The sequence below is a fragment of the Copadichromis virginalis genome, linkage group LG6, assembly GCF_057382275.1.
Source record: "Copadichromis virginalis isolate Kocher_CV1m ecotype Utaka linkage group LG6, C_Virginalis_male_GT1.1, whole genome shotgun sequence".
NCBI lineage: Eukaryota > Metazoa > Chordata > Actinopteri > Cichliformes > Cichlidae > Copadichromis > Copadichromis virginalis.
Window position 1 is genome coordinate 34,533,920 of NC_140623.1, and position 26,352 is coordinate 34,560,271.

At 41.1% G+C, this 26,352-nt stretch overlaps 1 protein-coding gene across 3 annotated transcripts; it reads right to left on the reverse strand.

The window, feature by feature from the left end:
* Positions 1 to 4,561: 4,561 nt before the first annotated feature.
* On the reverse strand, positions 4,562 to 26,277 carry mafgb (MAF bZIP transcription factor Gb). 3 transcript variants are annotated; one of them, XM_085460092.1, is made up of 3 exons: positions 25,956 to 26,277; positions 10,751 to 10,816; positions 4,562 to 8,340 (listed from the first exon to the last, which is right to left on the reverse strand). In XM_085460092.1, exons 2-3 carry the CDS (start codon positions 10,784 to 10,786, stop codon positions 7,861 to 7,863), a joined length of 516 nt encoding a protein of 171 aa, XP_085316218.1. In that variant the 5' UTR covers positions 10,787 to 10,816; positions 25,956 to 26,277; the 3' UTR covers positions 4,562 to 7,860. The 3 variants fall into 3 exon arrangements, with proteins under 3 accessions (XP_085316218.1, XP_085316219.1, XP_085316217.1); XM_085460093.1 differs by lacking the exon at positions 25,956 to 26,277 and adding an exon at positions 25,048 to 25,213; XM_085460091.1 differs by lacking the exon at positions 25,956 to 26,277 and adding an exon at positions 10,949 to 11,027.
* Positions 26,278 to 26,352: the final 75 nt, after the last annotated feature.

Below are 26,352 nucleotides of genomic sequence, written 5' to 3' on the forward strand. Positions count from 1 at the left end.
ATCGGACCGATGATGAAACAGTTAATTTCGTGATTACCCATACCTTGTCATCGTCACTATCTACAAATTGCCAAAAAAAAAAAAAAAAAAGGAGCGAGAGAGAAAAAAAAGACAATAATTTAAATTGGAAGATAAATACTAACAAAGACTGTCACATTTTAAGTAGTTTCCCATAGAAAGTACTGCCATCGAATAATTTATTACATCCCTTACAGAAATATTACAAAACACAGAATTTCCTATTACAAGGGCTTTTCTGATTAGGTTACACCATATTCACACAAACTCACTACTTTTCAAAGGCTTTAAACGGACCATTATTTATACTGCGTTTCCATGTGTAAGATTTAGAAACACAAAAAAAAAATTAAAAAAAAAAAATCCCATGGTGAACCTGGCTGAATGCTCGCATCAAGAGTCAAATTTGACGGGGACACTGCTACAATAAAAAATAAATAAATACTAATTTAAATGTGCTGATACCTGAACTCTGTACGATTTTTTTTTATTTGTACATTTGATGCAGGCTGGGTATGAACCTGGGATGCAAAAAACAAACATCACTATTGATGCAAACACCAAACAAAATGATCAAAGGAATCCTTGGTTCATTTACTCCTATCGATCAGGATCAGCGGTGGGTGAAAGGGCTTTTAGAGTCCAGTGGCGTGACTCACTACACAGGAAAATCACTGGATGCCTGCATACCGATTGGCCAAGCAGCAAGATAAGGAGTTAATGATTTGCATCTTCTGGAAGAAGTGTGGGTTTTGAAGAAGGGCTTGGTAGGCTGCTGAGTTAACTAAAGCAGGAGAGAATAAGTAGAGTGGTAAATGGTTAAGAGCTTTATCAGACGCATCTCCACCACTCCTTTTCTGTCTCTGTAAAATATTTATAGATGTAGTCTGAGTGGTTGTTTTAGGGTTTGTGATGAAAAGCTTCATTATGACGAGGGTTCGACCCCTGCAGGGGTGGCAGAAAATAAGGTCAGCATGTCTTGACAATCACAGGAGGTCTGAGGTGTCAGCTGACCGTGTCTGCTGAGTGATAGTCTGGATTAAACTTGTGTAATGTTTAACCTTTTGTTTGTTTAGAGATGTGGCACATGGTTTCTCACTGGAAATGCCACAAGAAGTTTAAATGTGGAAGACAAAAATAAGAACTCTACAGGTCAGCAGGAGGCCTTGCATGACGGCTGCATCATTCTCGGTTAGAAACGGATTAAAAAAATTAAATAAATAAAAACACAAGAATGCACCAATTGTGAAATTTTAAGCAGATAACAATGTTTAACCTCACTGGTGACTCAGCTAGGGTTAAGATTAGGTTTCTGAAACACATTTTGCTTCTGAAATAATTGCACAGTCAAATGAAATCATTTTAACAAACTCGAAACAACAACCTGTTGCGGTAAGGTGAAGCGGTTTGAGGACTTTATGGACTTATCAAAGGAACAAGTCGCTGCAGTTCTACAAGCCTGAGAGGAGTTGGATGTTCTTTGTGGAATTTAATTAAATCTTGCTTTGTTTTTTTTGTAGTGACTGTATTACTGCATCGCTACTACACTCTGTAGTCCTCTCACTCTCTTTTTTGTTTGTCTCTCATTGTAGTTACTGTCCTTTATATTTTTATTAACAACACAAAATTTAAAACAAATGTTGACGTGGATTCTCTACAAATACAAATATCTGAATATCAGATGTAAAAGACTTCAACCTTTTTCATATGACATAAGAGATAAACTGCTTACAAGTCCGTTACTCATCTAAAGTGGGGGTTTGAGTTACTAAAACACACAGTATACTTTTGTTTATCAAATGGCCAAAAATAACAGGCCAATACTGTTATCGACCGAGGAACAGTTTTATGGCCAGGTGAGGCCAGTTCTTTCGTAATGAAGCCTCATTGAGGTCTGAAGTGGTTTTGTTGCATTTGCATTTGGTTGCTGTTCTCTTGAAATCTAAATATGAGGGTCAACAGACGTGTCAATCTAAGCGAAGGAAGCCATCATTAGTTTCAGAAAACAAAATATTGTATTCTAAGTGTCGTCCAGACACATGCACCTGACTGGATGTGAGAGACCCATTCTGAGCTAGAAATGGACACCAAACTGATGGAGCACAACAAACAAACATCAGTTGCTGCAGTTTTTGAATGCCGTCTTATTTGCTGAATAAACTGATGGGAGTTGAAGCCAATATCTGCCAATAAAAATGGTGCATCCCTGTAAAAAAAAAAAAAAAAAAAAAAAAAAATCCTAAATAAATAAATTTGAAGACTTTGTGTTTTCACAGTTAACTGCTAAGTGAAAGTGGGTAAGCCACACCACATATGCCAGATTTAAACAGAGGCAAGCTGACATTTTACTTTATCAGGTATATTTAAAAAAAAGAAGAAGAAGAAGAAGAAGAAGAAGAAGAAGAAGAAGAAGAAGCTAAACACCGCACATTAGCTCTTTAACCTCGTCACATCACACTGTACAGTCAGGAAAACAGACAACTTGACAAACGACTACGATAGCGTCAGTGCTCCTGTGAGGCAGGAGTTTGGATTTTGCCAGTTTGCATAATTAGATGTGTCTATTTAACAGCAGCCACATGTTGACACATTAATGTTGACACAGAATGCTTCTCTCTTTTTTTCGTTTTTCTTTTTAGAAACCAGAGGAGCATAAAAACACAGAGAAGCAGCACACGTAATTGTACAATTTGACATAACTTACAGTCTCAACACAAGTTGAGTTTCCTCTTGTTTTATATGATGTCTCACACAAACACACACACAAGCCCATTCAGCTATCTTAGTGAGGACCTTCATTGACATAATGGTCTCCTTAGCCCCTTACCCTAACCATTAAAAATAAATGCCTAACCCTAAAAAAACCAAACAAAAAAACCAAACAAAAAAAAAACAACAAGGTTCTATTAGTGTAAGAAATAAGGTTTATAATTATTTTTTTAGTCAAAATATTAAAATAATTATATAAAAAAATATTATATTGATATCGGATAGTTTAGACAGGTTCCCCTTCCACTGAGACTGCATGTATATTATAGAGTGTGTAAATAAAGTGTTACTTATAAAACTAACAGAAAATTGTGTGGATATTGATAAATACTAAAAAGTGAATGACCTCACAATTGATTTAACAGCACAAAATAAAGCACAAAAACTAAAAGACTCAGTGTTCTGTGGAGGCTAAATCCACTCCAAATCAAATCAAATCACTTTTTATTGTCACATCACATGTGCAGGCACACTGGCACAGCACATGCGAGTGAAATTCTTGTGTGCGAGCCCCACAAGCAACAGAGATGTGCAAACACAACAACACAAACGAGCAAAATACAAGAATGGCCAACCTGAAACTAATAAATATATGTACAGTATATAATAGTGTATGCATTTCTGGATGTGTATACTAAATATTTTCCTACGTGTGTGTGTGTGTGTGTGTGTGTGTGTGTGTGTGTGTGTGTGTGTGTATACACATTTTTACAAATTAAATAGTAAAAAAATAAAATAAAATAATAATAATAATAAAATATATAAAATATACAGAGTTGAATATGTGCAAAACAAGTGGCATTTATATACAGTGTGGAGTGCATAATGTTGAAGGGTTAGTGGGACCTGTCTACCTTTTTGATTTTAATATCATGTTTTTAGCTGATATTTTAATAGATACCACTCTTTCTGTTAGCTCAAAAGCTGAATATCTCCACAATAGCTTAATACATGGATCAATTAGTCAGAAGGGCTCGACTACAGTACAACGCCAAAGATGACCGTCGGAGGAAGGAGAAGAGGAGCAGAAAAGCTTAACAGGAACTTTAAAGGAGAGTCTGGATGATCCAGCAGCCCCAAACTTTCTCTACACCTAACCATAACCTAGTTGTAACCCTGACACTAAAACCACATTTTGAGCCTCAAAAAGGCCTTCAAATTTGGTGTGTGTCCTCACAAGTGACTGTTGGTTCTCACAAGTATAGTAGAATGCAGATTTCGGTCCTCACAAAGATAGCTAGACAGAAACACACACACGCATGCACGCACAGCTGGCCAGTGAAAAACATCAGTGAGACAGGCAGGAAGCAGCAGACTGATGGAGAGGGACAGAATACATTTTTAAAACTCAGATAACGGCATTCAGGACGTACAAAACAGGGCGTTTTCTTTAATATGGAGAAAACACGTTAATACACTGTATGAGATACTGAAATTTGCTTGTTGCTCAATACCATTAGGTGTGATAAGTGATTTTCATTTGACATCTGAAGCTCTCTGGTTTCACGCCTGACTGAACGTGTGAACGTTTATCCGTTCAAAGACTACGGAGAAAAAATATTTTCAATCACAAACCCATTTATCCTCCTGCGCCTTTTTCACTGTTCACCAGTTTGACTTCTATTTCTGTACAGATGAAGACACTCCTTACTTATCATAGTAACTGCACAGCAGTAGGCGAGCTAACCCATTTTTCTTCACAGTGGAGAAGTAGCGGTTCAGGTAAAAGGCTGCATGTATGTTTTCATCTGTGTAAATTGCTTCTCTTTCAGCTTTAAAAATATTTGAGGCAATTGTACTCAAAGGTAAACCTCACTCTTTGACAGACAAACCATTAAATAGCAGAATAGTTTTTTTTTCACTTCATAAAACACCATATAACAATTGTTATTTCACTTCCCTGACACTTCAAGAACAGTTAAAAAAACAAACAAAAAACAAATACAACTGGAACGATGTTAAATACACATAACCGTGTAAAATACAGAAGCAAAAAAAACAAAAACAACATTTTTTTTAATCACACACTATAAAAATAAGTTATTGAAGGAGTGGGTGTGATGTAGCCACAAAGGCCTTCAGCAGAGTTTCACATATTTGCTACTTTGCCTGATGACCTGAATACACAACACAACGCAGTGTGTGAGGTTAACCATAAAACTTCCTCATCTCGTTGGTCACTTTATCTGCAACAGGCTGCACAGACCAAAAATAAAGACATGGAGGCCTGCTCAGAAATACGTCACAAACGTGAACTCTGCCAAAGTGCAGTTTAGCAAATGATCTAACACGTCTGCAGGGCTGGAGCTGAACGATGAGGGCCGGGGAGGACAAAGACTACGATTTGAGAAAGAGTGCAGTTACTCACTGTGTCATCACCCGCTTCAGCCTGAAATCAAACACGTATCAAAGTCATATCCATGAAATAGGGAACGTTATATTACCTCGTCACATACCTACACAGCACACCACACACTAGTTCACGGCTACACACACGTGCCTAGTAGCTAGAGAAAAAACAAAGCTATTCAGTAGTTAAGCCACTTTTGGTACAATTGCAAAATAGAGAGATACTGTATATCAAACAGATTTTGTTATACCTTTTTTTTGTTTTGTTTTTTTATACATGTCATTACAAACGATGCAAAGATAATTGTCTTTATAAAAATCCAGACTCCACCATACATAGACAAAGATTCTTTAAGTATAGAACACCACGTAAGACTACTTTTTATGGTAAAGCCCGCGTGAAATATGTGAAATTCAGAGAAATGTTTGTCACCCATGCCCGCTGACTGCACTGTCAGAAATCACAGTTGCAGTTTGCAGTTGTAAGTTTTGCGGGTAAAAACAAGAAAAGAAAAGTGCAACCCAAATTGCTCTGATATGAGGCAAAGGTTTTCCTGCAGGTGTTGTAACCTACAGCAGACTTTGTTTATAACAGACAAATGTATTTTATGCAAAAAAAAACCCAAAACAAGACCAAAAAAAAGAAAAGAAAAAAAAAAAGCAAGAATAAAATTCAGGCTCTTTTTTTTTTTTGTTGCTAATCTCCCTTTTTCTTTTCACTTAAAGAGGACCTATTGTGCTTTTCCTTTCTTTCTACATATGTATACATTATCATGGACAAATAACAAATAGAAAAAAAAAACAACCTGTGAGTGAAACGCACAGACGAGAAGGCTCAGCTTTAGACTGTTTTTCTACTTCTGGCCCAGTATGATGTCAGTGAGAGCAGATTCCCCTGGTAATTTCAGGGACATAGTTTGGACTGTGAGTACAGACAAAGATCTTCTATTTAGGATTAGCAGCCAATCAGAATACAGCCTAAATGAAAAGGGAATGGAGCTATTACTGAACTGAAGGGCTGCATAAAAGGACCAGTATCAGATAAACAAGCATTATTTCAACTCTGAATCATGCAAAGCCACTCTATGAAACCATGTTTTGAATGTTCTCAACTCATTGTCAATCCTTCTGCTTACCAGAAGGTTGCCTTAAAAGGGTGAAGAGCTAAAGCAGCTCATGTCAGACACAGAAATGACCTGAAGGGCTGCATCAAAGACTAGTGTTGAATAAATAGGGATCATTTTGCACTGAGACTTATGCAAAGCTTCTCTAGAGTCCAAGAATAAAAATATAGAGATGCAAACGAGCAGAATAGGTCCACTTTAAACAAATGACTTGCCAAGGTACATAACTGTTAATAATCATCATCGTCCTTACGTGCTATTACACAGCTTAAATAACAGTGTACGGGAAGAGTTCAATGCTGTCACTAGCTGACTCCTGATTGGTCAGTTTATGCTATAAAGCACAAGCATACGCAACACATCTACACTGAATCTCCACCATCCTTCCACAAGTTATCATATTATTTGTTCATCAGTTATCCTTTTGACTTCTTCTCTATGCATATCACTAGGAGGAAAAGGCACTTGCCCTTCCAAATGTCTTGAATAATCAACTTTGAAGCAAAACTCAAAGAGGCTTTTATCTTCATATGACCATTTCCCTGAAAATTCCCACACTAAAATAAGGTCAGCGAATTAAATAACGTCATCTCCTTTTCCTATAATATGTTTTGGTAAATATTAATTGCCTCCTTTTCCCCTCCTCCTTTCATAAAATTCAGGAAGTACTGCATGTAATAATGGAAGCCAGTTGGAGTTGAAAAATCGAAGGACAGAGAAAAGAGTAGGTAAGAGAACGCGAGAGTGTGACTTGAAAGTAAAAAGACCAGAAGAAAAACAAAGTAAAAATACAGCTACCCAAATATAGCAATACCAAAACGAACACGCGCCACAGAATTTCACAGAATTCCTGATATATAACAATTCACACACAGAGAATACACCTTGGACCTCATGTGAATGACAACACAGTACAAAACAGTAGAAATACAGTTACCACCATTGTATAATATATATATCTTCTATAGTACTTTTCTGAAAAAAGTTCTTGGCTAGGTGGAACAAGATGGGGCCTCTCTGCAGCCACTCAAATCAGCAGGTCACATTAAATTCAATGATTTCCATAGAACTAATCAAGAATAAATGCTCTGATTCTCATGTGTGTTTAGGATTGTTTGATGATGTACCAAATTTCAATTTTATACATTTTATTTCGATCAGGCACCTCTTCAAATCTGTGTGCAAATTCGTGACATGGTTATTATGTACTTAAAAAGAGATTCACCAGCACTGAGCACCGAAAACCAAATAAAAACTGTTGGAATTTTCTCATTTTGAGTATTTACAAATGTCAGATTATTTTCTTGATCAGGAATAAGACAGTTTTCATATTATTTGGGATTTCCGGGTCTTCAGTGCCCATAGGAACCCTGTGTATTTGTCCTGCATTGGTACAAGAGTTCTCCTCCGCTTCCATCCTTTCCTTCATCTGCACTGATCAGAAGTGATAACGTGACAGGAGCGTGCCGTGACGATGCAAGCGAGGCCGCCCGGCTGTTTGTCTGTCAGTGCAGATGGAGGAGGAGTCCGGCAGAGGGGAAGATTGACTCAGATGCAGCTAAGCTCCATCCTGATGCACCTTCATCTCCCTTCCCTTCCCTCAAGACCGTGCGTCTGTTTTTGACTTCACTATTGTAATCACGCTCGTCGCCGTCGCCACCTTCCCTGGGATGAGCGGACCGATGACCGATGACGCCACCCCTCCCCCTCCCCCTCCAGCCCTGACCCCGACCCCGACAGTGGGGCTTCGTGCCACAGTCCTGGCGAAGGTCTGTAACGCCTCGTACTTAGACCTCAGAGCGTCCAGCTCAACGCGCATCGAAGCATTCTCATTGGCCAGTTTGTCCACCTCCTGCTGCAGCTGAGCCTTCTGCTTCTCCAACTCCTCCTTCTGGGTGACACGCTTCACCCGGCAGCTGGCGGCGTAGCCACGATTCTTCAGGGTGCGCCGCCGCTGTTTCAGTTGCAGTATCTCTTCTTTGGTGAGCCCTCGGAGGTGCTGGTTCAGCTCCCGCACCGACATGGTCACCAGCTCCTCGTCTGTGAGGCTGGTGCCATTCTCGCCCGGCTCACGCTTCACCTGCAGGACACAGGAAAAAGAGAGAAGTGAGAGAGAGAAAGCAGCAATGAGTTGACTGTAAAAAGCCCCGCCTGACACCTTTAAGACCTCATATTATCTGTTACTGCCAGGAAATGTTTATGTGGCCTGAACATTCAGACCTGTATCAGACTCTCCAGTGGCCACGTGTCACCCTGCCAACCCAGAAAACCGAGATTTAGAAGAAGTGGCAGCTGTTGTGCTTTAAGCCAAACCATGACCTTTCTCTAAACTTAATTACCATTAAAGGTGGCTTGGTTAACAACATATTGAAAATAATTCACGTGTTAAATCTGTGACATGATTTAACCATCCACATTTCAAACAGTGGTTTGTGGTTTACCGATTTCTAAATCCTGAAGAACCCAAGCTTAACCCCAACAAACTCTGGCCCTTGGAGTTTTTTATTAAATTGTTATCCTAAGTGTTGACAATCAGGGAACAAAGAAAATAATCATCCTACCATGCACTGTTTTGCTTTCTCCAAACTACTGGGTTAGGGTTACCACATATGATGACTCAGGCCTCAGTTAAGAGGCGAAGTCATTCCCTCCACCACCAAACCCTCAAGCCTGCAAATGTAGACTTTGTCATGCTTTAAAACGGGAAAATATTTCTAGTACAAAAACACAAATGAGTACATGTAGCACTGGAAAGATTTAATAAACAAAAAAACAAAAACCCCTTCATTACTGCATGAATTCAGAGTTAAACTTTGATTTAATCATCACAGTTTGGATTCCTCCATCAGCTGATGCAAAGGTCAGCAGATGACTGTGGTGAATGGCAACAGACATAAATGGACCCAGATCACCCTCTGCACCACGTCCTGGACAAGCAGCAGAGAACTTCGTGTGTGTGTGTGAGAGAGACTATGTATTCCTATCTTTGTGGGGACCAAAAATGAGAAGTTCACTATACCAGCAGCCCTTATGGGGACCAGAATCCTGGTCCCCATAAGTTTGAAGGCATTTTTGAGACTCAAAATGTTTTTTAGTGAGAGCTAGTAAGGATTAGTAAGGGTTAGGGACTCATTTTTGATGGTTAGGGTTAGGGTGAGAGGCTAGGGAAAGCATTATGTCAATTCGATGTCCCCACCAGATATGAATACCACACGTGTGTGTTTCTTTTCAAGCTCCTTATTCAATTACATTTAGATGTTTAATTATTTTGTCACAGGTTGTGTTTAATGGTTTTAGTCATTTTATTTTGGATAAATTCAAAGAAGAGTTTTTAGAAGTAGTATAGGAGGTCCCTCTCCCATGTAACCAGCTCCCAGATCCCAGGACTGGATCAGGTGATCCTGAACCATCCCTTAGTTATGCCGTGAGAGTCAGGCTGCTGGGGGGACTTCCCAGCATTGAGCATGTTTTTCATGCCTCGTGTGTTTATCCCGCTACAACATGTGAATGATGTTTTTCTTCTCTACTCTGTAGTTTGTGTTTTGTTCTCCTTGTCTGTGATATCTCTGCGCTCTCTTTTTGTCTCTTCTTTTCCCTCCTCACCTTCCCATCTGCTTATTTAAATTCAAGTTCATTTACATAATCCTTTAAAATGACTGCCCAGAGGCATTTCAAAAAGCCCAGAGGTGTGCCTTCCTTCTAGCATTATTTTGGCTTCAGATGGGCATTTTTTAAATTCTGCGGTCCTCTGAGAAAGTTTTCTTTTCTCATTTGATCTTTGACCTCAAACTGTACTGAGTTTGGGGTAGGTAATCACTAAAGGAGAAGCATAAGAAGACAAAATTGTCCATTAGGCATAGGGGTATTGATTTTGATGCTTTCCTTTTTTCTCTGCTTCCCCTCACCCAATCTCAGCAGATAACGGCCCCTCCTTGAGCTTTGTTCTGCCACAGTCAACTTCCTGTTAAAAGTCGTTCTTCCTCTCTGCCATCACCACCTCATATGGGATTGTCTCTCTAATATCTTGGGGTTTTTCCCTTACAATATAAATGGCATTGTGAATAAATATGAAATGAGTATTTACTGGTGTATCAGCATCCCTTAGTTATGCCGTCATAGGTTCAGGCTGCTGGGGACTTCCCGTGACCTGAGCACTTCTTCCCACTGCCATGCATTTATATGCCACTGCTGCATATCATTATCTTTAATCTACTACTTTGTGTTTTTCCCGTATGTTGTTATGGGCTCTGTGTCCTTTTCTTTTTTCTCTTCTCTTTCCGCTCATTCTCCGACCTTTAAGGGCAGATGTCTACTCCTTTCTGGGCCTGGTTCTGCTAGAGGTCTCCCGTTAAAAGTTTTCTCTTCCCAAAGTTCCTGCTGTTAGTGGACCATCTGATTGTTTCATTTCTCTAGAATATTGTAGGGTTTTTAACTTACCCAACAGCTTACCCTGTATAACTAAAATAAAATTGAAACATGCACCTGCTTACCTTCAAGGCTTTATTTCCTTTGTTAGTCGTCGTCATGCCACAAGAGCCTTGCTCTTCTGAATGAACCTGTGGAGATGCAGGAGAGCACAAAACATAAGCAGAGAAACATCACAGAAAAAAAACATTAAAATAAACTGTGTTTAAGGACACCCTCTCTTCTAACAGTCAATTAAAAAAAAATTGCAAACCAATACCTACCAAGAGGAGTGGAGACATGGTAAATCTATATCTACTATGTTGTGGGAGCATGTTCCACTGTTGTATCGGGGTGAGATTGTATGAGTGAAAGTGACAGAAACTTTTCTTAGAATTTTCCTGACTTCCTGTTTCCTTGTGGTTACACTGACATTGCCCACTACCTTTGTGTTGTTGCGCTCTTATTGGCTGGCTTTCTGCCAATAGGAATGAAATGAGTGTGAGTGAAGAGGAAGTGGTAAAAACTGTGGGAAGGACTCCAGGGGAAAACCAACTGTTAGAACGTCCACACAAACACACACGCGCACACACACACACACACACACACACACACACACACACACACGCACGCACACATTCTCCGTACCAAAGATGAGCAGAAAACAGATATAGACCTACACCTACTGGGGATAAAAATGAAATCATTGATGCCTTTGCACCAAAGTGGAAACGAGACAAAAAAGAATGGAGATACAAATGTGTGAATCAGAAGTCAACAAAGACCGAGCGTGGAAACGCAAAGGATGAGATCAGCCCTTAGAGCGCACGGCTCCATGATGAGCATCTCCGCAAGCTCTCAATGAGAATCTTTGTTTGGTGACCTGTGTGTTTGTGTGTGTTCATAAAGGGCGGCTATTGTAGCTGGTGCTGAGCGATCATCATGAGACCAGTCATGACGACGCAGCAGATTCCGGATCTCACTCCCTCCCTTCTCTCCTGCAACACAAATTTCTGCTCTCCTCTCTTGACTTTTTGTTCTTCCCTTCTTCCCTTTAAGGGGAGGACAATACAAGATATGGTTGTCAATCACGAGTCATTAGCCAATGAGCATGCAGCATCCCTCAGATTCAGAGTCAAATCAAGCCCGAAGTCATCATATCCATTTTAAAAACAGAGACAGCAATGGCAATAATTCTCAGATTAAAGCCTCACAAGGGGACCTTACAAAGCAATGGACGATGTAAAAATTTACATCAGTCTTAAAGCCCCCAAATCACACACACACACACGCACACACACACACACACACACACAAAAAAAAAAAAAAAATCTAACAAACCTCAAAGTGTCACAATCCAGAAAGGTTTCTTTATTAACGTTGAGCATTATTGTCACGGGATATATCACAGATGAATGCTGCCTTTCATTTACCTCAGAAGTCGTTGTTGTAGAAGTTGGAATTTTAGGTCTATGATGTAGGAGAGCAGCCGAAAGAAGAAGACAACGTAGAATAACAGAAACAAGAACTGGTACCCTGGATGACTCAGAAAGAATCCAAGATAAAAGATTAGCCTTGTAACAAAGGAGACCTTTCATATTTTGACCAGCCACCTATCCCATCATATGGTGTTATAAGTTGAAAGTTTACCCTAAGATGTACTTTTTGAAGAAGTTTTCTCCAGTGAATTATCAGAAAACAGATCAAAGATCCAGGGTCTATGATATATCCCCTGCTATTGATGCTTAAAGTTATAGAAAAAAATGTTTTCATTTAGACTAGAATCATTTGGAGTGGTTATAAAATGGATTTGGTTGCAGTTTTCAACAACGCTTAAATGTGTTTTTCAGTCCTGTCTTATGTGGTTATTTCATGTACTCTTAGTTATGAGGGCTCAAATATGCTGGAAAACAAAACAGCTTTAGATCCACCCCTATGCACTCTGAGGGCCTGTAACTCAAACGTAACAGTTTCACAGTATGGTGGTTTGCATCATTTCATTATAATAAAGCTATTCTGAGGGGGTCAGGTGGAAACTTTTCTCACTGGACTAATTTCTACGAAGGCGTTATCACACCTTTCTTAGGTGTGATGACATTTAAATGATACCGGGCAACACGACTCTTTCCATTTTTTCTATCAAAAGACACCAAATGTGTTAGTGAGCCTCCCTCACAACGCATCACTGCCTGCCTGTCTGTTTGTGAGGGGGCTTCAGTGTTTGTGCATGCACTGCCACAAATCCTACAGATATAAATAGCTGCAGATCAAAGAAAAACATACAAATAATTATGCATGCACACACACACAAAAAAACATGTCAAATGCACAGCAAGTTAAAAAAAAAAAAAAAAAAAACAGTTTAAAACTCAAGGAAGTGGTGAAGAGTGAAAAACAACAACAACAAAAAACGCGCAATAACATGCGAGGCTTAATCCGATGGAGAAATGGCACAGCTTCATTTAAAGCATTTGACTTCAGCACTTAAGGTTCTTCTTAATGAGTTACGATCAGTCAGTTAAACACAATCTTTTATTAAAGAGCTTCTTCTTGAGAGCTGAATGTGCCGCTGCACTCTTCTGTTTTTTTAGGATGCAGCCTCCCACAGCTGAGGTGCACGCTCGCACAAAAGATGAATCAAAGACATGAAGACTGAGGTTAGCTGCTGGGGGTTGGGTTGATGCAAACAGAGGGGGCATAAAGGGGGCTGTTTCCCTGACAGGCACTGGTTTATTTCCCTTGTGCCCAAACCCCCCCATCCTCCATCTACATAGAAACAAAAAGCATGCTGCCAAACACACACACACACACACACACACACACACACTACCCTGCTGCTATGCCAGCGGGGCACAATAAAACACACATGCAAAATGGTTGACTGCGAGTACACAAGTGTTTTAAACAATGTCGTACTCGCATACTGCAGAGGTTTGATACCACATTTAACGTCGTAATTAAAAGCACTTTAAAAGGCACTTTAGATGTTTATATACGCAACATAAAAGGTTGGCATGGTGGAGCAGTGGTTAGCACCATCAAGTCACAGTAAGAAGGTTCCTTGTTTGAATCTTTAGGGCAGCTGGAGTGTTTCTGTGTGGAGTGTACTGGCATCCTCCCACAATTCAAAGCAGTTAGGTTAACTGGTGATCCTGTGTTGGCTATAAATTTGTGGCTCATAGACATTTATAAATCAGTTTTCCACTTTATAAATGCCAATTAATTTCCAAAAAGGTGCCAGGTCTATTCTTGAATCATTCTGCTCTATCACAACACCATCGAATGTAATCAGATTTATAAACCGTAACCAAACACTGAGGAATTACAAGCAGTGTCAAAAGACACAGTATAAACCCCCAGAACTTCATCACTTTACTTTTTTTAATGTTTTTTTTTTGTTTGTTTGTTTGTTTTAACATTCTGTTTACACCTGGAAAAAAAAGTGTGTAAAACTGCAAAACCACTAGAAAAAAACAGTGATAAAAATTTTGGGTGCAGCGCTCAGCATTAATTAATTGGCTCTTTGAGGGTGACTGCATACATAAGCATAATTTATCTGCAAACAGGTAAATCAGAGTCTGCGTTACCTTGTGTCACCTTTACAGAAGCAACACAAAACAAAAACCTGTATGTCCTAATCCATCATGGTTAGACAACAACAACAAATTTCAAAAAACTGACTAAGACCAGAGGATAAAACTGCAACAAACTGTGTCTTTTTGGGGCATCTGTAAGTCACCCAGGTTGAGGATCATCTGCTGAGCAAAGGCTCGCCATTCATCTTGGGTGGACACACAAACACAAAGGGCCAGAGGTGTCCTTCCCATCATGCTTGTTAGGTGATCGCTGCGGTGTGGTCAATGCCACAGCCACTGTTGCTACAACAGAGCTTTTTTTTTTTTTTTTTTGCTGTGGCAGGCTGTATTTTTATGGAGCAACTGAAAGAACGCTGACGACTCAAGAGCAGAGCTGCTTATGGTTACAGCAGAGAGACAACACACACAAACACGGAGGACGGGATGTGAGGACAGGGATGGCAGAAGAGCTGAGAAGTGGTGAAGATGAGTAGAATATGGTTGGAAGGCAAAAAAAAAAAAAAGATGAGAAAGTCAGGAGGGAGAAAAAGATAGCAAGGTGAAGACAGAAAAGAAGAGGAGGAGGAAGAGGAGAGGGGCGCTGGTGGTGAAGGAGGACTGAAAGAATGCTGACGTCTCCAGAGCTGATTAGCGTTACACAGAGACATCACACCCACAGCCGAGAAAAATGCTGAGTATGGAGAGAGGACAGGGTGTGAGGAGACGAGGGGGGGGGGGGGGGGGGGGTGCAAATGACAAGGGAGAAAGAAGAGAAGAAAAAGAGAAGCAAGCGAATAGGGAGGAGCAGGAGGAGGAGAAGGACAGAGGAGGAAGGGGGGGTGGGAAAGCATTTCGGTGAAAATGCATCCTCAACACATTTGTAAGAGCTTAGCTGTGGAGTACAGAGAGTGGGGGAGAGAGAGGAGGAGGACGAGTAGGGGGATAAAGCCCCCCCAAAAACCCTGAACTCAGCAACGACCACAACTAAAACCTCCAATTAGAAAAGTTCTGAAGCTGATCCAATGCAATGAAACCACTGCTGACCACCTCCCTCTCCCCTCAACCTTCTTTAACACACAAAATAAAGAAAAGACTTCACATCTCTTCCTGTTGACAAATCAAATCCCACAGAAGGGACAGGGGGATAGTCTTGCAAATAAGAGCTATTAATAATAAAACCAATACATCCACACTCAGACTTGGGGAAAAAAAATAAAATAAATTCAAGCATTTATTTTCCCCAAGGCTCATATTGCAACTCCCCGGGCAAACATTTCAGCGACAACTATCTGTCGGCTGACCGTCTTTCTCAACAAAAAAATTTCCACAACAAAAGTGGCGATGATAGAAGTTAACCGCCCTCTGGATGTCCTTGTGGGTTCAAGAATAATTTTATACTACCCTTTTTATTGATTACAGCAAAATGAAATTAAACATTCTTGATTGGGAGAAAAGTAACCTGACATATCCTCCTTCATTCAGGCCTTTTTCTTTTGTTCCCCAATCTGCATAAGAGACACGTTGATCCCTGTATGAGCCTTGATTCCTCCTTATCCGGTTGCCTGCTAGAGGCAAATATTTATCATTTTTCCAGTTGACTGTATTCATAACACTGTGTTTCCATTGGCTATGCATAGTGAAGTATTATAAGCATGCAAGCAACCTACGTATTCAACAGCACATCTGACGGCAATGATGCTATGCAAAGGTAGACTGTGGACTGGTTGAAAAGTTTACTTGAACAGAAAAGGAAGTGGCAGCAGAGTTCAAAACAAAGATAGAAGCATAGAAAATACTGTTGTTTTTAACACTCAGTTTCACTTCACTACAGAGAAGTTCTTTGTTTCTTTTAACTTCTCTCTGTTAAATAGAAGGAGCTAAGCTGAATAACCAACAACATCACAATAAAGAACGAGAATAACTTACAGGCAGGTCGTTTTTGACAGCGCCCCCTGGTGACAGCGCACAGTTATAACATTTAGAGAACGATCCGCGTATGACCAAAGCTCAACCAGGTTGCTGCCGTGATGCTAGGCAAAACTTCACTTCACATTCGATGTGAACTATTAGATTACTGGGTCCAACTTTCCTGGCTTTACTCATGACTGCATGATCTACTGGGAAGAGGCACGTTTTTGCTCTCCTTCGACACACATTTCCGACATCAGTCTTGCAGAGCTTCATAATTTTTTAATAATTTTATGCATTTTGTGGATTCATTGCGGAAACAGTTTCATAGTGTCAAAGTATTTGTTAGTAAGTTAAAGAGATTTTTATTGAGATAGTCATGCGCTGTCTCAGGCCTACCTTTTCAAGGGGGCTAGGGTCGCTTAACCACATGAACAGGCGTTTTACAATTTTCACATTCATTAGGCTATTAGGGTCCAGGCGATGTGTATTTTGTCAGGATAAGGTTTTTAGTGTACTTCCACATGTCTGTCCGATTTGCATGACTATGCAGACTCGTCTGCAGAGATTTGACTTGACATTGCACCAACTATGCATGTGTAGTTGGCTTCAAAGAACTATGAAATGAGTTACAAGTCAACCGTAGTGTCTCCAGCTGCCCACGCTGCAGCAGAATATAATCACTGCTTAAAGGTGACTGTGCTTTTGGCATCAGGACCCCTCTGCACTGGAACAACCTGCCTGAGGAGGTCAGCCTCCCAGTAGTCACCTTTAAATCACCTCAATGCATTTGCAATGATTTTCTTTTATGCCATGACATTACACGTAAGATCTTCTTACTTGCTGGTAATCAAGCTTCCTAATTTTAGTTTTGCCATTGACTTTTATTTTTTATCATTCTGTCTTGCACCCAGGATGAAAACCAGGGTAATAGTGCAGCAGGATGTGATCATGGGGCTAATAAAGATAGATTAAAAAGAACAAAGGACACAGCATGATGAGACATAGACTGCTTTCTCTCGCAGACAAACAGGATGATGAACTCTCTTTGTGCGGCTGGCTTCAGACAGAGCTCTAATTAATCTTGTTTGCGAGAACCTTTTGCCCCGGCCTCTACTGCCACACAGAGAGGAATTTCTTAGAAAGAGACTTGCTATTTAAGAGCCGGTGGCCTGCTGCAGACACACACAGTGGAAAATAAATGGCCAGATTAGGCGCTCCAAAAATGACCCGGGGGCTGCGACAAGTGGGTGTTTGCGCACATAAACAAGTGAGCATATATAGCCAATGATCAAGAATAGATTGTAAGAGTCACAAGTCATTTGTGATGCAGTGGCATTGCTGCGTTTATTGAATAATCCGACAATAACAACTGCTTTAACTGTGTCTTCTCCTTCAGGCATTTCTCTAAGCAATAGCGGGGGGGAAACACAAAGGATGGCAGCTGAGTGAAGCAGTAGACGCGCACAGTAGGTCGTAGAGAGGACATGACAGAAAGACATAAAGGAAGCAAAACGTAGGGAGAGTGAATTGAAACCTCAGACAGCTACAAAACTCAGCTCCTGGCAGCAGTCCACCTTGGGTTTGTTAAAAAAACAGAGCGAGTAGCTCTCATTGATCCCGTGTGGGCCGAAGATGGTGAGGGAGTCGGTAAATAATTAACGATGAGCTCTGTGTGGAGTCTGATTGAGAATTAGGAATCAGATCAGAGATAATGGCAACCTGTGTGTAGAGAAAAGGGAGGAGCAGCGATACAGGACCTTGGGTCTGAGGAGCTGAGGAGTGACAAGGAGAGAAGTCACTAGTATGGGCTATGTGTGTTTGAGAGTGTGTGTGCGCGTGTGTGTTTTAGGAAAGGAAGCTATTAACTGGAGGTTATGCAGAGCGTGAAATAAGCATGATAACACAGACAGAATGAGGAGATGGAGAAAACACAGGAAAAGTCATGGAGAAGAGGAGTCTAGACCAAGGGTGTCAAACATGTGGCCTGCGGGCCATAACCGGTCTGCAAAATGGTTCAACTCAGCCCACCAGAGTCAGAAAAAAATTGTAGTTACTCCAACTTTTGAAAAAAAAAAAAAAAAAAAAAAAGCATTGTGACATGAGCGTATGACACCGTACATCGAAAGTAACGTCACAACTGCTGGCATTCAAAAAAAATGTACGTTTCCTTCAGCTCTCTGGTTTTTTTAAGCTGGTGCTGGAGGCAGAGTTGTTAACACAACTAATTTCCATAGGTTAGTTTAAATTTTGCCCTTACTTTTCTGCTGTGGTTCACACCATTGCCTGTATGTAACCATTCTTGAATTCAAGATCATTTTCTGAATGCCAGGAGTAGTTCGTGCCCCACCCTCATCCACTTTCTCATCTCACATACCCCTCCTTAGCACACGTGGATCTGCCTCACCTGGGAGCTTGAGTTTCCACTGAGGTCCTCTTCAAAACACAGCCTAAACTACTATTCTTATTGAACCTGCAATTCTCTTACAAAACATGTTTTCAAATCTAATTGAGGATGTGGACCCTGCCAGTGAATGTGTGTTTGTATGTACTGTTTGTTGGCATATGCACACTTTTTACGCATTTCTCTTTTTAAAGCACTGTGTGTATTAAAAAGTGTTATACAAATTAAGTCATTATTAGTAATTAAAATCACTTTGACATTGATGTTCTAGCCCCTCATAAACATATATGGAATCACTTTCACAGTTTACTGAGAGTTAAAAAGGGGCAGCGTGCGTGTGCGTGTGTGTCTGTGTTTGTGAGACAAGTGTGTTATTAAAGGCGAGAAAAAGTCCTGGCGTCGACACGTTTTTCCCATTCCAGGTAGTAAGTCGGAGTGTGATGACAAATTTCCCAACACAAGCAAAAAAAAACCTGCACTGTCAGGCAATTGAGCTCTGGCGCCTTTTTTTCATAAGTGCTTTTTTTTTTTGAAGAGAGAAAGCATGTAGCGCAGGTTAAGTCATTTCTGTGTGTGTGTGTGTGTGTGTGTGTGTGTGTGTGCATACAAACAGAGCTGCGAGGGAGACAGGGATAAGTTAAACGACACTATAAGTTTATTTCACCCAGACGCCGTGCATCCCAGGTCAGCAATACAAACTCGAGACAAAGAGAAAGTTCGAGTCCAAGAGCAAAGTAAGCACGGCGCGACTCTGTGGGGAGGCATTCATCATTATCAGTCACATTAATGGGAAAGTATCATCAGAAAACCTTTACCACAGGGAGGAGGAGACATGTTTGTGGTTTACAGAGGTGCACTCGGGGGCAGTGGTCTCTTTTGCACTGCGACATTCTCCGTGACTATTTTAAGGTTTTCCTTTAAGATGGTATGATGGGTATTACGATATATTTAAATGCGCACAGAGGGGCAGAGTATGTGGACATTTTACCGAAGCAGTGCTGCCTGCTTCCCTTCAATCTGATATTTATCCTCCTGCTAAACGCAGCAGTTTAAAACAACACATGACTAACAAAACTTCACTTGTAAAAACCATAAACAATTCTACTACTTTAAAGAAACACGATTAAATGCCAAGAATTGTGAAGTGAATAGTGCTGAAACAACTTCCTGATTTAAAAAGCCTGATCTTCCAGCTTTTCCCAGGCTAAAACTGGACCCATTATACTTTTTCTTTGTGTATATATGACATTATAAATACAAAATATTTGTACAGGCACTGAGTAACAGCCTCTTTGAGCCTGTGAGCCAAAAGCTCAGACTTCAGATTACTCTAAACAGTGAGTTTTAAGTAGATTTTTCTACTCTTTTATTTTGTATTTATCTGACAGTCACAGACAAAAAGCCCATTTCCAAAAGGGCAATTAGTGGAACTAACTTTAATATCTGTTATGGACTGTCTAACAAACAAAGCATTTGAAGATGTCACCTTGGACTGTGGAAAAATCATTACCACAGCTCAGACAAGAAATTACAGATCACTGCAGTAACATTACTTGGTGGTGAAAATAATCATTAGGTGCAGTCAGCTGCTTCTACAAAAAGGTCAAACAGATTGAGAAGGAATTAATAACAAAATATATATATATATATATATATATATATATATATATATATATATATATATATATATATATATATATAATATTTTTTTTCTTTTTTTCATGACTATAAGACGAAAAAAAGATGCAGAAAATACAATGAAACAAAGGTTCCATAGCTTCAGCAGGCCCTAAACGCTAATTCCTCATCAGCTACATTTGCTCACTCTGAAGGTGATTAGATCTAAAACATGCACTTGTTTTGTTTGAGAATAGGTCTGATGTTTACTTTGCAAGCCAGCCTTCAATATGAGGAGGGGAAATGAAAACTCAGTCGAGACACCGGAGGACCATTGTTGCTTGGAAATAATTTAATGCCACAGGTGATAGCAAAGCCGGTGCCACATTCAACGCACACGTATCTCTGTTCCCTCTCTTTGCTCCTTGGCATTGATCCACTCTGTTTGTGTGTGTTTTAAAGCTTCAGAAATTCATACCACAATCCTGGGATCGTCACACTGCAGTTAAAAAATGCGGCAAGTTGGCATAGAGATGATGCAACTGGTAGACAACCGCTGGTGCGGATACTTCTGTTACCAGGGCCTTGCATCTTCGCCGCTACAAGCCAATCACAATATCTCATGGCTGCATCACTGGTGAGGTATGGAATGAATGTGTGAGTGTTATTTTTTTTAACTGGCGGCATCTCTAAAAGCTCCAAAATAAGCCCAAAGGCCCACAAAGGAAAAACTTGATAACTTTACTCAAAGACTACAATATCACTTCACCGATCACTGAAATGCACGACACAATCGATTCAGGACCGAAATCTAGATCAACAACTTAAACTGAACTTCAACTTTTTTCCATTAAAAAAAATAAAATAAAAAAATCCCTTTGACATGCTGAAATGAGATTTGTCTCATTTTCATACACTTTCTGGTTCTCAGGGAGGTTATGAAATAAGCAGTCGAAGCACTTGTGGAGGGCGGGTACATTAAACGCACACACACAGACTCGGAGACAGAATAACACAAGGACAAGCTGCGCACTCACATCGAAGCAAAAAAGAAAACTGAAGAAAAAAAAAACAAAACAGTGGAGCACAGCAATGATTATGCACCAGATCTGCTTACACCATATTTCATCATTACTGTGGAGAAAAAACACTCAACTATTGATCTGCCCCACTGCTTCCTTTTCTCTCTTCCTCTCTCTCACTGCAATTCAATCTTTTATTCCCGTGTTTACTTATCGCATTTTACTTCCCTCTCACTCTTTTAGAAATCTGCAAGCAAAACAAGACTTCTGAAATGGTTCCCAGTAGTAAACAAGACCATAAACATGCAAACACTACTTAGAAATTATGTTCACAAACACCGCGTTCTTCCTCGCAGACACACATACACACACATACAGAGGAGGTGGACACAATATCAGAAACACCTGTGCAATCTAATGCAATCCAGAGCTGTAGCCCTGCAATAAACGCTGCGTTTGTGCAGTCTCTTTTTTCAATGCAATCTCAGAGCAAGAATGGATACAAAAATCATGAAAAAAAACCTTAAGATAAAATTCTTTACTTTAGAACAAAAACATCATTAAACATCATGTCCTCAGACTTTGTTCACAGTTACTGGGTATGGATCTAAAATAACCTTTTGGTACTGACATCAATGTGTCCACATTCAGTTTAAGACCAAATTAATAGGTGCTGATGTATTTTAGAGGGAAAAACTAGATTTACAGTTCTAAGCCAATAAATAAAATATGTGTTCTAAGCATTAGTAACAAAACCGAGGCATGCTGTTGGCAACAGCCTCAGAACATTTGATCAGTTAGGAAAAAATATCAGTTCCACAAAAGTTTGATAACATCACTCTCACAGATGGAAAAAAAAAAAAAAAAAAAGGACAGGCAGTGAAGATGAGGGATTATTTTTCGAAGCTAAGAAATGCTCAGAAAGGAAATTTAAAGGACATATATAAATATATATATGAAAATACACAGAGTCTCTCTAGAATTTTTTTCACTGGATCCACATACGATGTGTTGCTGATAGTGCTGGGCAATTCAAGCAGTCTTTTTCATCTGCCAAATTCCACTTTAACCTCTGTCTATAGATTGTGCTGACCATCTTGAATATACCCAACTCCTGTTGTAGCTCAGTAAATCATCCTTCCTTATAAACACAGCCAAAGGAGGCTCTACATCACACATGAGCAGAGCCTAACGGCCACCTCAATTCGATTCCCTACAACCTTAAAAGAAAACTAAACAACCACCCAAAAATCAATAAACACTGCGTGAAAGGAGGCACACGGGAACCCTGACTTCAACTGCTGCTGGTGCTCCTCGTTCTGCTCTGCAGCCTCTGTGAGTTAGAGCACAGCAGCACCCGTTCTCCACCTGCTGCAGGTTCAGTATGAGTGACCCTCAAGCTAACAGCGGATCTCCAGAGTAGAACAAGAGCTACTGTCCCCAGCTGCATTAGATCTTGTTCTGAACTGGACTGCAGAATGACCTTAGTAGTGACTGGGCTTTCAAAATAAAAGCATGGGGGTTGTGAACTAGTTGTCTCAGGCTTGTTTTGGGATTATTTAAAACATTCAGGCAATCTGTTATATCTACCCAAATTAATGGATTTTAACATTCATCAGCAATATGTGTGTGTGATATTTTCATTCAGATGTTCCATGTGAGGCCCTTTGTTTACTATGACTATCACTGCTCTGCATGATGCTTCAACACCTTGACCACCGTACACGTAGGGCATCAAACAGTGTATATGAACACACATATACTTCCTTCCTTGTCGAGGCTTCAAGACAGACAAGAAGAGATAGAACGCAATCAACCACCATGCACCAAATGTTGTAATGGCCAACTGATAGTAAAATCACTTCCCTTTGTTACATCTCCTTTCTACGCCTCAACAGTGCAGGCAGGAACTCACACACAGCTTTTAACCTTGGTGCTTGGCATACGCACAGACACACACACAGCCCTACAGCAGGAAGATCTTAGCTTCTTGTAGGTGTTTTATATCTCCTGCTTTCTTTGCAACCTCTCACATGTATATACACACACTCACACACACGCACGACAAGGCAAAGAAACTAGCTGTGGTAAGTAACAAGTGAAAACGCCATCTGTCAAGCGAGAGCGCATTTGCTTCGCCTCAGCATTTTCAGGGGAATGCCTTGAAGACAAAAAGGTCCTTGTTCTCAATCTCTCCACAAATCCCATCTCTCATTCTTCCTCCCTCTTCCTTCATCCCCCCCTTTTGCTCTGCGCGCCTCGCCGCTCTGCCACCATCAGCAAAGTTGCACACATAAGCATTGGTCAGCGTTCAATTACCGCGAACACCAGGGAAGGATGGGAAAGTACTTGACAGAGAAATGCACTTCAAGCACTGATTAAATACCGATACCAAGTATAAAAAGCTTAGCCCCTAGGTTGTGTGTGTGCGTGCGTACATGCAATGAGAAAAGGAAATGGGAAAAATCTGTGTGTGTGTGTGTGTGTGTGTGTGTGTGTGTGTGTGTGTGTGTGTGTGTGTGTGTGTGTGTGTGTGTGTGTGTGAGAAAGAAAGACAGTGAAGAGGGAGGGTTGGTGGTGGTGCTCTTCTCTCCAATACTGATACAACTGTTTCATCATTATGACCCTCTATTACAGTACTTGCCAACTTGCTTACTACATACTTTTGATACACTCTGCAGAGTGCTGACTCCAACTAAAGCTGCTGATATGGAGTCATTAGGGGGGTGAAGTTTCTGTTTTTCTTGTGCCCACAGAGCTTCCCTATTACTCTTCAGTGTTTAAGAGTTGCAGCGCTCATAGGCAGAAGATAATGGCCCATCCGCAAGAGATCAATCAGAGGAAATTCTGTTGCACAGCATTATAGCTTCCTTTTTTAGCACACGTCTCAGTGTGGGTTCATTAACCGCCATGGGAATCAGTCCTTCCCCTCAGCCTTCATTTGTGTCTGTATTTTTAATGATATTTACACAGGAGGTTCTTGTTTTTAATCTGGCAAAATCAGACTGTATTTATTTATTTTATTAAAAAGTGAACTAAAGGTTGAGGGGTTAACTCTATAAGGTCTGAAGCCGCCTCCATTCGCTCGTTTTGTATCTGACCCTGGTATGCAGTGGACCCAAGCTCCGGTTACCTAGGTAACTCTCTAATGTCAATCAGCCGCATGTTCCGCTCTCATTGGTGGCTTCTTCGTTAAATACCGTTGAAGTTGAGAAAAGTTCAACGGTAGACCCGCCCATTTCACGTCGCTAACCGTTATTTCGCCCCTCTTCGCTCGTAAACGGTGAATGTCACTGACTTCACATGGCTTCTGGCCGTCAGTATCGTGGCCTAATTTATCAGAATGTGATTTTAATTAAAATTACTTTGGCTTTAAAACATCCGAAGTCTAGGCAATCAGAAAAAAAACCCTAAACAAAGGCTTGGGGGATTCAAACATCATGGGGTTAAGCCACTAGATAACAAACATCGTGCTCCAGTGCACATAAATTAACTAGTGTTTGCTGAATACTACAAAAATGTACACATTTAGGACCATTTTAAAAACACCTATCCTTGACCCCGACTCCGTGACCAGGTCTAATTTCACCGCCGTGAACAGACCTCCTTCCTTCCCTCTACGCCAGACCTTTGTCCGCCCGCCCGCCTGCCGCCGGTGCCATGTTGCCATGGCTCCCTCGTGCCTCCGCTCTGCTCGCGCAAACGTTGAGAAATACGAACGTTGTGATGAATCAGCATCTCTGCCGCGAGCTCAAGCCGGTGAACCAGCAGCAGCAGCACCGCGGCCGGAAAACCGAGTAGACTCTATGAGAGTAAACCCGGTAGTACAAGTCCTTAAAACGCCAAAAAATACTCACTGTTGCTGAGTGATACGCGAAGCGAGCGGCTGTCTGTGTGAAGCGGCTGACACAAAGCAAATGTCAAAACAGTCACTCGGGCAGTTCGGCCACAATACTCTCTCTCTCTCTGTAGCTAGCCGCTGGGCGTCTGACAGCTATCGACGCTCCAGCATGACAGCCAGCCGTGTTTTGCCTTGTTTAAAAAAAAAAAAAAACAGAAAGAATTTTTTTTTTTTTACATATTTTTATATTTCCACCTACAGCTAAACAACCAGAGAGCAAACGAGACGCTCATATATGAGAGCCCTAAATCCCAACATAGCTAACAAACAGCTGACTAACGGTCATATCACATCTGAACCAGCAGCTGGATATGTCCGGTCTGTGTGAGCGCCGCTGCCGCCGCTCCAAATGCGAGGCACAGCCAGAGAAAAAGCTGAGGTTATGTGCCGTTACCGAGGGGGGTTTCGGTGCTTTAAGTAAACACTATACATTTAGAAATTTAACAGGCACAAAACAAGGGAATCCCCGGGCACCGCCGCGTCTCCGCGCGGTCATCTAATTCCGACACTTCTTTTTCAGCCTGACAGCCACACTCATCCTGCCCCCTTTGTCTGTCTTATTATGAAATCACCGGTTGGTCGGTAGTGCGTGGCAGCTAGAGCGACCGACCGCGTTTCAGTAGCGCATGTACCAAAGACCTCGATGATGATGATGATGATGATGATGATTCAGCACTGCCAGACTAATGCCCTTTAAACAACAGCAGCAGCGGCGGCGACGGCGGCGGCAGCGCACACCGGGACAGGCGGCAGTGCGCCCGCACTGAGCGGCAGCGACGGCGGCCGTGCACACTCAGCAAAACACCTCTACATTCAGCACTTTCTGAAGACATTTCAGTTTTGATTTCGACAAAGCTGACTCACCAGAAGTCAAACCGGCGCCTTTCGCCCACCCGCAGCTTCGAAAGGTTGACGTCCGCCGACGGTTCGTCGACCCGGTGTGGAGAAGACAGACAGTTGGAGAAATGTTTTTCCGCTCACGCCTTCTCTCGCAGGTCTCCAGATATATCCACTCCTTCCCCGCTTGTTTTAGTCTATGGTCGGAGGCGCCAGACGTCAAATGATGTTTGGATCACGTGGCTTCATTCATGAAGGATCTACGCAACCCGCTTTTAAAGAGACACGAGACACTACTACTGTGTGCTTTAACAACAGGCAGGGTGGAAAGCGTGACACGACAGCTGTGCACATCTCTATACTTAGAGCTAACATTTGAACCTCTGATCCAACAATAGGACAAAGAGCGGCGACACAACCATCT

Coding starts and splice junctions, on each gene's coding strand:
- mafgb (XM_085460091.1), bottom strand. CDS start 10,999: ATGCTCCCACAACATAGTAGATATAGATTTACCATGTCTCCACTCCTC. Junction 10,817..10,948: donor CCATGTCTCCACTCCTCTTG/GTAGGTATTGGT, acceptor GCATCTCCACAG/GTTCATTCAGAAGAGCAAGG. Junction 8,341..10,750: donor AAGGAAATAAAGCCTTGAAG/GTAAGCAGGTGC, acceptor TGTGTCCTGCAG/GTGAAGCGTGAGCCGGGCGA.